Source organism: Cupressus sempervirens, chromosome 3 (assembly GCF_028749045.1).
Source record: "Cupressus sempervirens isolate cs-2001-9-10 chromosome 3, ASM2874904v1, whole genome shotgun sequence".
NCBI lineage: Eukaryota > Viridiplantae > Streptophyta > Pinopsida > Cupressales > Cupressaceae > Cupressus > Cupressus sempervirens.
The window spans coordinates 494,982,680-494,995,888 of record NC_143120.1 but is presented as its reverse complement, the minus strand read 5'-3'; the positions used below and the strand labels follow the sequence as shown (position 1 = coordinate 494,995,888).

The 13,209-nt window shown below is 35.0% G+C and overlaps 2 protein-coding genes across 5 annotated transcripts in view; one reads left to right on the top strand and one right to left on the bottom strand.

Annotated features, from left to right (window-relative positions):
* The first annotated feature begins 1,602 nt into the window (after positions 1–1,602).
* TRZ4 (tRNAse Z4) overlaps positions 1,603–13,209 on the top strand; it is a 59,682-nt gene continuing 48,075 nt past the window's right edge. Inside the window, exons 1-9 of one of the 3 annotated variants that reach the window (XM_089820523.1) lie at positions 1,603–2,015; positions 2,109–2,198; positions 5,058–5,102; positions 5,315–5,369; positions 5,543–5,586; positions 6,447–6,989; positions 7,139–7,407; positions 7,685–7,832; positions 7,988–8,038. In XM_089820523.1, coding sequence (XP_089676649.1) covers positions 1,629–2,015; positions 2,109–2,198; positions 5,058–5,102; positions 5,315–5,369; positions 5,543–5,586; positions 6,447–6,989; positions 7,139–7,407; positions 7,685–7,832; positions 7,988–8,038 — 1,632 coding nt within the window. In that variant the 5' untranslated portion in view covers positions 1,603–1,628. Of the gene's footprint in view, positions 2,016–2,108; positions 2,199–2,231; positions 2,533–4,892; positions 4,968–5,057; positions 5,103–5,314; positions 5,370–5,542; positions 5,587–6,446; positions 6,990–7,138; positions 7,408–7,684; positions 7,833–7,987; positions 8,039–13,209 lie in introns of those variants that run through there. The other 2 variants (XM_089820525.1, XM_089820526.1) reach the window with 2 other exon arrangements.
* LOC149567349 (uncharacterized) lies at positions 8,469–12,458 on the bottom strand. Of its 2 annotated transcripts, XM_089820528.1 has the most exons (7): positions 11,992–12,458; positions 11,138–11,792; positions 10,766–10,998; positions 10,498–10,650; positions 9,949–10,349; positions 9,406–9,811; positions 8,469–9,271 (listed from the first exon to the last, which is right to left on the bottom strand). In XM_089820528.1, exons 2-7 carry the CDS (start codon positions 11,758–11,760, stop codon positions 8,691–8,693), a joined length of 2,397 nt encoding a protein of 798 aa, XP_089676654.1. In that variant the 5' UTR covers positions 11,761–11,792; positions 11,992–12,458; the 3' UTR covers positions 8,469–8,690. The 2 variants fall into 2 exon arrangements, with proteins under 2 accessions (XP_089676654.1, XP_089676653.1); XM_089820527.1 differs by lacking the exon at positions 11,992–12,458 and having other exon boundaries at positions 11,138–11,928.

Sequence of the window (13,209 nt, the reverse complement as noted above, 5' to 3'; positions counted from 1 at the left end):
ATGTAAGAATCTGCCTTAGGGTAGAATTCACCCAAGACCAAGGAACTCAAAACACAAGCACAAATTAGACCAGAGTATGATCAGAATAACTGTATAATATTCAATACAATGTATAAGTACACTAGAAGTGCCTCAATATAAAGGCCTCTGAGATGCATCTAGAACGCCTCAGAATCAACATCATGATAAGTCCTACAACCAGACACATATCCACCAGATGTGGGTTATCCTCCATTAAGCACGGAAGTAAGTGCGATGATGTGAGGATAAGCCTACAATGGTGTGACACACAAAACAATGTTGTAGACAACATGTGCTAAATTAGAGTTGCGTACTTTTATGTTGTCTACATGACAACTCAAGAAGGTGCACAAACTCCTAAGTGTATCATAAGGAGAAATAATAAAATAATGCACTAACTTAAGTAAACTTAAGTAAAGTGTAAATAGTAAATACCTATTTACACCAACAATATATATATAAAATTTAAAATATTTTAATTTTTAGAAAAATATCTTGATTCAATTAAATTTTAAATAAATATATTTATTCTAGATTATTGATGAAGTTGATTGAAATTAAAAGATAATATTTAGTATTATAATTTTATAAATTATAAAAAATATCAGTTCAAATCTAATAATATTAAGTAGGTTAGAAATAAGATATTTTTGTTTGGAATAAATTTTAAATAATGAATATATTAAGTTATGTAGCTATTATTTAAATAGTAATTCTCTAGTTTAAATTAAATTATTGAAAATATCTAAATTGCTCATATAAATAATTAAATTAGATTGTTAATTTTATTTTTAAAAAATATTAGAAAATGTTCATTTTGCTTGACTAATAGTCATTATTTTACTATAATTTTTATTTTTATATTTAAAAAGTAAGCTTTTTATCGAAGAATTATTTGGAGGATGTCGAATGAAAATAGAACAACTCAAATGAAACTAAGAAAACAATATTTGTCATGTCACATGGTAGGATATTAAAAATATTAGCTGAACAATCAAAAGAATGAGCAATTTTGCAAGGCAAAAACCATGTGAGATTAAAATATACCACCAGTTTGGACATAAGACATGGTTTGAGTGCGAGACACTAAATTGCATTTATGGTAGGAGTTCATATTTTTGTTTGGAATAAATTTTAAATAATGAATATATTAAGTTATGTAAATACTATTTAAATTTTTATTAGAATAATAGTAATTCTCTAGATTAAATTAAATTAAATTATTGAAAATATCTGAATTGTTCATATAATATTTGTTATTTTACTAAAATTTTTATTTTTATATTTAAAAAGAAAGATTTTTTTTTTTTTTAAAAGAATTATTTAGAGGACACGAATGAAAATAGAATAACTCGAATGAAATTTAAAAAATAATATTTGCCATGTCACATGATAGAATATTAAAAATATTAGCTGAACAAGAGAATGGATAATTTAAACCACATAAGATTAAAAAGAGTAGAGACATGGTTTGAGTGCTCAAAGAAGAAGTCTATCAACTTAATAATATATTTTTATGAATAATTCCTTCTTTATTGAAAATATTATTTATTTCTTTATTCTTTCTTTCTAGTCTACAACCGGCTTTAGACTAGATTAACATCAAAATGGCTCATCTCAATCTGTTCCTCCACTCAGCGCTTCGTCCAGCTACATTTAGTCCACTGAAATCTTTTTTGAAGAAACCCATTAAATCAATATTTAAAAGTCCCGAGATCCACCCTGAATTCTCCATTAAACATTTTCCTACAGTTGTTTTCGCTGCTGCTGGAGGAAGGGGAAGAAGAAGCGGGCAACTCAAACAATTCAAAAGAGGGATATCTACAAGAAAAGAAGGCTCTAGCAGTGTTAGAAAACGAAGTTCAGAAATGGATGAAGAGGAACCCAAAGATTTCAATAAAAAGAGGATGGAAGGGCGGGATAAAGCAGGTCCCAAGCAGGTTAAGCTCAAGACTAGGAGTATAAATCCTGTCAATACCATTGCTTATGTCCAGGTTGGTTTTGTTTGTTGCTTCTGATATTTTTTTTATAGATACTGTGTTTCAGATCATGTAAGCTTTTATGCCTTTCTTTTTGGGTTGCTACAGGTCCTCGGGACTGGGATGGACACCCATGAGACATCTCCCTCTGTTCTGTTGTTTTTTGATCATCAGCGCTTCATCTTCAATGCCGGAGAGGTGATTTCACATGTTATCAGGACTTTACTTAATGGAAAATGTGCCAATGTTTCGAAATAGTGTATTTGCTTTGTAGATACGTATTTAGGATATGATCTTGATTTATGTCGAGGCCCAGGTTTCTTTTTCTGCAAGTTCCGATTTTAAGGGTTTAGGGTTTATATTAGTTCATGAGTTATGCCTGCAAGATAATCACATTCATTGATTTTAAAAGCAATCACCTACAGCACATTATAAAAGCATCAGAAAAGACTGGCTAAAAGACACCCATGAGACATCTCCCTCTGTTCTGTTGTTTTTTGATCATCAGCGCTTCATCTTCAATGCCGGAGAGGTGATTTCACATGTTATCAGGACTTTACTTAATGGAAAATGTGCCCATGTTTCGAAATAGTGTATTTGCTTTGTAGATACGTATTTAGGATATGATCTTGATTTATGTCGAGGCCCAGGTTTCTTTTTCTGCAAGTTCCGATTTTAAGGGTTTAGGGTTTATATTAGGTCATGAGTTATGCCTGCAAGATAATCACATTCATTGATTTTAAAAGCAATCACCTACAGCACATTATAAAAGCATCAGAAAAGACTGGCTAAAATCCAATACTTTTGTTGTTAACTTATGCCCGTAAGTTAAAAAGTTTACCTTTTCGATCACTAGAGGCACTTCGGGTGTAGATGGACTCATTATTTAGGCCGTGAGATCAAAATATAGAGGTACAAAATTTGAACAGTACAAAGTGTAGAAGTACCTAGCTTAAAACATTACGGATGGAGTTGGCAAACGAGTCAAAGCTGCATCATTTTACACACTTTGCTTAAAGAAAATAATTTGGGCATACAGGAATGAAAGAGGCGCAGAGCTGTGCCTTGGAGCCACTGGCAAAATCTTGAAAACAAAATTCTTTTATTTGAAATAAAACAAGCCCTGCTTTGTTAAAGGAAAGGAAATTGAACTATACTACATATTCATTTATGCCCACACAACCCACGAAACAGTCAATATTTTTATAGTTCACGAGGGTAACAAGGAGAAACCTTTGATTAGAATTTTAGTCAGGGCAGAGTAATATGTAAAACACCTGATAACAGTAACGTCACCATTCTGAAACAACTATTGCTTGTGCTTGACTTTGCCCTAATTAGAAGGTGGGGACAATATTTGAAGTTGGGTCTAGTGGTGACAACAAATACGTAATACATTGATTTCTTTTTTGTGTCAATCTGTATGGTCCCTTAGTTCATGGCACACACTTGGACTGGATTGTCAAAGATTCAGTTACATATCAAACTAATCAGAAAGTGAGCTACATAAAAATATAACATGTTTGATTTAGAGGGGAAATGTGTGGTACCTGATTGTTGAAAGCATTTATTAGATTTACTAATAAATGCAGGAGATGCCATGTCTTTCCTGCACAATTGTCTCACATTTGTTAATGTTTTGTAGTATAAACTGTGGTCAGATTTTCAAAGAGAGTTATCTTTTTGTCAAACAAACTTTGTCAATCAGGCTAGAGTCTGCACCCTAAAACACTAAGGTTACAAGCTTCAGAATGCACATTCTTTCTTTTCAACAATCAGAATAAAATCCAATTTCAATCTTTGCAGATATGTATCGTCTTGGGCCTGGATTTATTTCCTTTATATCAGCATTTTCTACCAAAAGCTTTTCTTGACAGGTTGTTATCGAAGGTAGCTCCTGATAAACTAAGAGAAAGATTTGTTGCTTGTCCTGAAAGTAAAATGTTCCAAGATCTTGACAAAGGTAAGTATTTGAGTCATAAGGGTAGGTAAAAGCTGGAGTAACTGGCTCTATGAAATAAAAAAAAGCATAAAGAGTTAATGTAAATATGACAAGATGAAAACAAGCTCCAATATGTCCCTTCCGCTTCAAACAGAGAGTTATTATAGCAGCCATAGAATGTATTTCTTTTTAGATATATGTTTGGGACTTATATCCTGAATGGCTGATTAAACATGTATATAAAAAAAGGCAAACTGAGCATTAAATTTTTCTCGCCCTTAATAAATATATTTTGAACTTATTTGTATTTTTCTATTTCATAGCATCATCTTGTTATTGTGATTTATGGATTTTTTTTTTCATATTAGTAGTGGATAATAGGTTAAGAACCCTTGTGAAATACTGCATTCGTAAATGTGCACTAATCTCAATTGTGTCTATTCAATGCAAAAGAATTCAGGTGCCTATTGTTCTTTATTGACAATAATTTCCAGTAATTTACGAATTTTAAATTAATAATGTAGACACTGGGAACATCACGACTTTCAGGGAAACTGTTAAAGTCTTTTGAAACATTGACCAAATTAACGAGGAAGGTTAAATTAGGAGGCTTTTCAAAATTAATGATCATTGTTCTCACATGGCGATAGAATTAATTTAAGTGGAGAAAGTATCTCAGGTATTGAAGTTTATGGCAGTTTTCGTGTGTTATATATCTTGAATTCACACAAACACCTTCCTTGTAGGTTCCATAGCTTGGCGAGAGCCATTGCAATCAGGAGAATACTTGCTCAAGCTGATTATTGGTTATATTGTATAGGAAATGGTTAATATAATGTGATATATTGCTGTTGTGATTGACCAGGGTCCAGGAATAACATCATTTTATGTTTGTTTTTGGACGCTTCCTTCAAATTAATACTTCTTATTGGCATTTGAGATGATGTTAGGGGAAGGGCATGCGATCAATGTAAATGTTTGTTGGTCAGTTGTTTGAATCAAAGCATCACTAGCATCACATGCAGGTTTAGACAATTTCATTAATACTAGTTTTGGCATTTCTTGTGCATTTGGAAGGTGATTACACAGCTGAATAGACTTTTCTTTTCTTTTAGGGGATACAACGGTTCTTTACTGAACACAGGTTGAAGTTATCAAGAGTAAGTTGTATTTTGAAGCAAAGTTTTTCTCGGTTTGTGAATATTAAAGGTGATTGCTTGCAAGATAGATAAGTAAAGTTTATTCGTGCATTACCTTTATGATAAGTGAAGTTTATGTGTGCATTACCTTTATGACAAGAATTATTTTGTATTCATAGTTTTGTTGAGGCCATTGCATGTATTGGCTAAGAACCTATAATTTTTGGCCTCAGTTGGATCACATATTCCTCACTCGGGTTTGCTCAGAAACTGCAGGTGGTCTTCCAGGTTAGTAGCTAGGAATGGTCTCACTAGTTATTTTATTGTTGTTTGAATATGTTTAAACAATCCATAAGAATCACATTGATAATTGTTGAATTTTTCGTACTGATGTCAATTCCTTGGATATGTTTTTCTTAAGCATTCATGTCATGATTTCTTTTGTGATTTGTGTTGCACAGGCCTTCTTTTGACCATGGCTGGCATAGGAGATGATGGAATGACGGTAATCAAATTTCATCGTCTTGCACCTAACATAATTTGTTTGGGAAATGAAGCTCAATACTGAAGTTCTAAAGATATCATAATGGCATTAAATATTTCTGATGCGTAATCTGATCTACAACTAGTAATAGAAATTAATAACTGATGCAAAATTTCACTGTGTTACTTGTAACTAAAATAAATGACAATCAGGAATAAAATTGTTGTACAAGAGAACTGTACATACAGTTTTTATCCTGAAAATCCCTTGGAAAGTGTAAAACCAGCTTTGGTAGTGACTCATACACGACTACTGAATTGTTGCTTTAAGCTAGAGAATTTTCTTTAGTTGTGAAGGATCATAGAAAGCAATCCACTCCTGCTTGATTGGGTTACAGTTACACACTGTTAAACCTATGGGACAAAACACAATGATCTCTACTCCTCTATGTTCTATAACACTCAACTCTACCTCTCCCATGGTACAGTTCAACTTTCTCTTACCCTTTTATCGATTTTAGGATGTCCTTGTGTGCAAGAAAGTTCCAGAAGTAAATCTGGAAGGAGAACCTCAGACTGTTCGCTTCCAAATCTCATTTTTTGGTATCAGGATAAAAGTGCCTTATATTGCAAGTGCCGCTTTCGAAGTTACCAGGACAGTTTTGAAATCACCGCTTCAGAATAACCAGCGGTTTCAAAATTGCCCCCTATAGGGGCAGCTGGTTTCATTCTGGTTACAAAACTGAGTAGCTTCTGAGAATTGCAACTTCTGGAAGTGATCACTTTCTTGATTTTTATGGATCAATTTCTCATTGGAAAATATGTTTTACTTTCCTTAATTAATCATGTTGACCAACTGGCATGTTTTATTCTTTCTAACAGGTCAACATCTGGGGCCCCTCTGATCTAGAATATTTATTAGGTGCAATGCGGTTGTTTATTCCAAATTCTGCTGTTGTCCATACCCATAGTTTTGGTCTAGGGCTTGAATCAGAAGGTAGTGCAGTGCCTCATACTTCTAATGGAGGCATATCAACACAGCCAATAGTACTTTACAAAGATGAGCTTGTACAAATATCTGCTGTTCTTTTATTCCCCAGTAGTGTAAAAAGACATCATCAGGAAGCAGAATTGGGTATAGAAGTTTCTGATGGGACTAATAACAACACAGAAAATAATATGGAGTCAACTCCTAAGCGTCCTCGTTTAGGATCAGAAGCATCGTCAAAAATTGCAGAAACAACCATGAAACTCCAGGAAAATTATGAGCCTGGTGATATTGCTGTTGTGTATATCTGTGAGTTGCCTGATATCAAAGGAAAATTTGATCCATCAAAGGCTCAAGCACTTGGGCTAAAGCCTGGACCAAAGTACCGTGAACTCCAGCTTGGAAAGTCGGTGATGTCAGATAAAGGTGATGCAATGGTATGTTAAATATTGTAATTTGCAGCCTTCACTTTTGTTACCCTCTGTAGAAATTATGTTCGTTTCATTTTATAATCTGTAATCATGTTTATTGCATTTTCATGTAACAGCAATAAATTCTAAGATTAATTGACTCTGTAACTATGCAGGTACACCCAAGTGATGTGTTGGGTCCATCATTTCCTGGTCCTATTGTTCTCTTTGTTGATTGCCCAACAATTTCACATTTTCCAGATTTACTGTCTGCACCCGCTCTCAGTAAATTCTTTACAGGCATGGATGTTGGCTATGAGAAGCTTCAGAAACCTGTCAATTGTTTTGTTCATCTTAGTCCTTCTTCTGTCACAAAATGTTCAGATTATGTAGAATGGATGTCAAAATTTGAGGGCGCTCAACATATTATGGCTGGGCATGAATTGTATGTGTTTGAGACAGATAATTATTTTTATCTATTGGTTCCATCAATTTTTGCTCTGGTCAATATATGCTTTAAACAAATATGTATGTATTCATATTGACAAAACACATGATTCATTCTGCTTTGATGTTTAACTGTTTTGTTAACAAGAGATGTTGGTCATCAATACACAACCTTTTAAAATTTCTGAAAGCTTTTCTGAATTTTTACAAGATATCAAGATTTTTAGTTTCTCACAAATGCATTATCTTGTTTTTTTGTTCCATATTTTTAACAGAAAGAATACACGATATCCCATATTGAAATCCAGTGCAAGACTTTCAACACGGCTTAATTTCCTTTGCCCACAATTGTTCCCTGTTCCTGGCTTTCGGTCTCTAGGTGTTTCAAGCATCTTGGAGGGAGATTCTGCTCAAATAAGCCAGGTTTTTCTATGGTGTGCCTGATGGGCAGTATAATTTGATTTCTATATATTAATGCATATTGTCAATTATGGATCATTGCAAAATTTGATCAGTTCACAGAAATTATTTCCCAGGACCTTGGAATGTATTTTTAGCAGAATTTCTAATTATTTCAGGATGAGGATATGATATCTCATGGATACGTTCTTGCTGATAATCTACTAAAGGTATGAAAGTCCAGATATTTTCTAGCAACTTTTCAATTTCTGAAATCCTTTTTTCAAAATTTGTGTTAGTTTGAAGAATGGTATGTTTGTTTTATCTGCATTTAATGTAATGAGGAGTATTTAATATGCCCTTTTGTTATTCAATCTTATTCAATGTCTTGCAAAGAAACGTGAATCGGAATCGGATCGGAATCGGCAAGGTCGAATCGAATCGTGAATCGGCAATGAATCGGCAATGAATCGGCGATGAATCGGCAAATTTGAAAAAACCCGTTAAATTTAAAGATTTTAACAATTTAAAACTTATTTCATGCACCCTTTATTGAATATAACTTAAGCACACTATAACATCATCAAATAGAAGTTAAAACTTAACATACATAAACATGAAACATAAAATCCATCACATACGTAACTATGTTATCTAAGATTCTAAAATGTAAATTGTAGGCTAGCTGAAGTAAATAGAAATCAAATGATCATAATGATTTAAATCATAGAATGTATGTAAGATGATCCATAAGACATCAAATCATAAATTTATGTAAGAATCTAAGATGAAGATCCATGAAAGTTTGAAAGTTTGAAACATATGTCTATCAATGATTCAGTATCAATATCTGTAAACAAAATATAAAAACAAGGCTCCAGCTCAAGCCTCAGGCTCATAGTCATCATCATCCTCAACATCATCCTCAAGCTCGGCTACAGCCTCAGCCTCAGCCTCTGAGTATCCAGTCTGCCTAGTAGCAAGGCGTCTAATGTAGGTCCTAGAGGACTGTCGAGCCATATCTCCCGCATATAAGATGGGCTCACGAATGTCGCTAGGGCCTGTGTCTGTGCGTGCACGTGTGCGTCTACCAATGCCTGAAGAACGTGCTCTAGCTGCCTCAGCCTCTATATCCACCTGGTCAATCCACGCACGGTCTTCCTCAGTGAAGACTGGATCTACAACCTCTGTGAGCCACTCTGATTCTGGATCAATCTCCTCCAGAATGATCGGAGAGGAGTCAGTGCCCAAAATCTGTCTGATCCTAAGACGGAGGTTGTAATGAACGAAGACAAGATCATTCAACCTCTGCACTGTCAACCTGTTTCTCCTCTTCGAGTGGATGTGCTCGAACATGGACCAACTGCGCTCACATCCAGAAGCGCTGCTTGGCTGACTCAGAATACGAATGGCAATTTTTTGAAGTTTTGGGGTTGTGGCCCCAAACATTTGCCACCATCTATCTGAAATAAGGGAAAATAAAAATAATTAGTCTCATTTACAAATTACAAATTACAAGTTAACTCTAAAATTACATAATCAACTTTAAGTTTAGAATCTAGATTCATGAACATTGAATATATTATTTAATTTTTACCTGGCTGTATTGTTTCCCGAGCATCTATGGCTACCTTGCTAGAGAAAAGTGGCCCTTCTTTATTATTGAACTTATCAAGTTCAATAATTGCAGCACTGCTATCCTCATCAGTACTCAACCTCTGGATCACTGTATATAATCCGGTGAGAACCTCCTCATCCGCCTTGAAGTCAGGACGGAAACGAAATGCCGAATTCAAAAAGTAAGCTGCTGCATGGATGGGTCTGTGGAGCTGATTCTGCCATCTCCTATCAATGATGTCCCAAATAGGGGCATACTTCTCTTGCACTCCTGCATACTGAGCTTTAATGGCCTCCTTGGCCCTATCCATGCCCTCATATATGTAGCCCATAGAGGGCTTCTCCCCATCAGCAGTTCGTAGGAGAGATACAAGAGGCTCAATGGCCTACATATAAAGTAAAACAAAAATTTGAGTCAAAACTTAAACATAGAATAATTCAATAATATAAGGTAAAACTAAATCATTAAACAATTAGCATAGTAAACTGTAAAATATTAAATGTTAAATTGCAATAAAATTACCTTAAGTATTTCTCTAGCAGGTTTCCAAAAACCATCATCATCAAATATGCAATCCACCACATCTATCCCTGCAGTGGTCGTAGCATAAGAAGATGAAATCCACTCCCGCCCAACAAACATGCTCCTCAAATCATCCCTTGATGTCAACAAGGACTGCAAGGTGATGAAATTCGAGGAAAACCCCGTGATCCCTGGACGAGCTAACTCTTTGTCTCCTGTGTACTTCCTCATTGTGCTAAGGACAAATGAATGATTATAAATAAACTTACATATGTTTTTTGCCCTTTCCACACATGACTTGACCCACTCAAGTTTGCCAATTTCCTCCAACATGAGGTCAAGGCAGTGTGCTGCACAAGGGGACCAAAATATGGTGGGGTGCCTCTCCATCAAAAGTTTGCCTACAACAATTTTAAGATAATTAGAAATTCAAATTTCAAACATGTTAGAACTTAGAACTTAGGAAACTTAGAAATTCTAAGTTAGAATTAGAAAAAGTTCAAAATTCAAATAAATTTATTTTCAAAACTTAAAAAGTTAAAAGTTTACCTGCAGCAACATAACTTGCTGCATTATCCGTCACCACTTGCACCACATGTTGTTCCCCCACCTCTGCTATAACTTCCTCAATAACCTCACATAAGTATGTGGCGTTTTTTACATGAGCAGAAGCATCAATGGATTTGAGGAACATGGTATATCCTACAAGTAACAAAACAACGAATTATAATTACTATTAGCAATCAACAAATCAAAATTTGAAATAGTCAATCACGATTCAAAATTATGTATGTAGGAAAGTAGAATGATCAATCACCTCCACAGGATACAAGAAAATTGAGGAGTGTTCTTCCCCTCCTATCTGTCCAACCATCAGTCATGATGGTGCAACCCTTTTCGATCCACTCCTTTCGGTTGTCCTCAAGCTCATGCCTCATATCCTCAACCATTTCCTCCAGGAGGTATCCACTCAACTCAGCCTCAGTTGGGGCTTTAAACCCCGGACCACAAATGGCAACTGCATCTATCATGTTCTGCCAATAAGGAGTCCTGTCACAAATAGATAATGATATTGATTAGAAATTTAGATGTCAAAAACTAAAATCATAAAACAAGTAGATATAATTAAAGTTTTACTTTTACTTTTAACTTTAACTTTGAAGATAACAAAGAAAAAAGAATCAATTACCTGGCTGCAATAAATGGAATGTTGCAAAAGTACCAGAATTTGCAAATCTCTTTTCTGGCAGCATCATGAATCTCCTTGTTCAAACCCATGCCCTCAAGCGTGGGTTGGGAGCCAGGAGTAGTGCGGGGCACAAAGTAACTATCCATTCTGCTTTTCCGCACTCTAGGCCGAAATAGGTTGGTGTTGGACTCTGTCTCAGTATGAGACCGACTACCACTAACACTCACATGAGCACTAGCACTAGGATGAAAAGGAGGCCTAGAAGAACCCTCCCCAACACAACCTACGGATGCGGAAGCTGATGCAGATGCACTTGCAGATGTAGATGCGGTTGCGGATGTGGGAGCACGGGAGCCAATACCTCTTAACCCTTCAAGTTGCATTTTCTTAGTCAACTTGTCTTGTTCAATTTTTTCTAATGCCACTAAACAAGAGCGTTTTGCCTCAGCGGTTTGTTGAGTACAAACTGTGACATCATGGCCAGGTATGCCAGCAATGTGGTATTTCAATCTATAGATACCTCCCGAATTTATTTTTTCTTTGCAAAAAATACATTTTGTTTGATATTTGGTTCTCCCAGGAAACTCTTCATTATATTTCCAGCATTCATCTTTTTTACCCATTGTGGAAATTGGAAAATGAAAGCAAAGGGCTGCTGCAATAAAAAAATTCATGTAAAAAATCAAAGTTTGCAACTAATAAACAAAAACTACAAAACAACAAACCCTAGTTTACAATTTAGTAAAAGTTAAAACTAAAAATAAAAAACATTCAAGATTTGCAAATGAACACTAAAAAAATTTAACAAAAAATGCATACTACACTAACATGCAAAAAAAAAAACCAACACTTACCTCTTGCAAATGAGTTGAGGAGTGTTGATATTGACTCCTTAATGCTCCCAATGCAATTTATGGCCTCCCCAAATGGACTTCTGATCTCTTTGGTGCTCTTCCTTCTTGCCGGTTGGAAACCTATGGATTCTCTTTTCTCTTCTTCTCTCTCACTCTTCCTCTCTTCTACTCATACTAAGCAAATAGAAGGCTCTTTAGGGTTATAACAAAGAGGAAAGTCAACTTAGAAAGCAAATAAAACATGTGTTTTTTTTTAAAAATTGAACTTTCTATCCTTGCTGCCGCGGCCGATTTCTGGCGATACCCGATGGCGATTCTGGCGATTTTTTCCATGAATCGCCGATTTTGGCGATTCAGGCGATTCATGCGAAAAAATCGCCACCAGCGATTTCCGATTCCAAAAAAATCGGGAGCCATGAATCTTATCGCGATTTCGGCGAGTTCGGCGATTTCATGGCGATTTTTGGAACTATGATGTCTTGTACCTAGTATGTTATATGAATTTGAGATATTTTCTGTAATACTCAATAATTTTTCATGAAGGTGACTAGGAAACTTGTTATGTGACAGCCAGAATATTTAAGAAGGTCCATTTTATTTACTATAAAGTCAAGTTACTTTTTCGGATTTGGGTTCGATGGTGTGGGTTCGCAGGTTCGTTCAAATTTTATTTGGGTTGGGTTTGTCCATACAAAATATAAAAATCAGATATATATACATATTTACAGCAGAAATTATTTTCAAAATACACAATCATATTAACAGTCAAATAACAGAGCAAAATACACCAACATATCCATACTCAAATATTTGTCAAACTCGAATGTCATGGTACTCGTCTTTGATCAAATATCATATGGGTCATCAAAACTATTATCATCATTATCCATATTAAATGACGTATGTGGTGGTAAATGAGAAGTGTTAATTCTGTAACTCTGGTAATCATAACTGATCTGAACTACAGATCGTACTGATCCAGTAAAGCATGGATATCCTTATGTAGGATTTGCCTCTTTTATAACCTTATATAATTAACCTTATCGGCGGCTTATCTAGGAACATTTAATAATGCTCATTTTGCATAGTTGTTAGTATAATTACTATCTAATTATAATTTCTAAGAGACGCTGATCTTGGAAGATTATCATTTGTTTATTCATAAGGGCTGACCTAGAAGAGTCATGTCCTTTGTAAGGACATCCCTCTTGGGTGCAA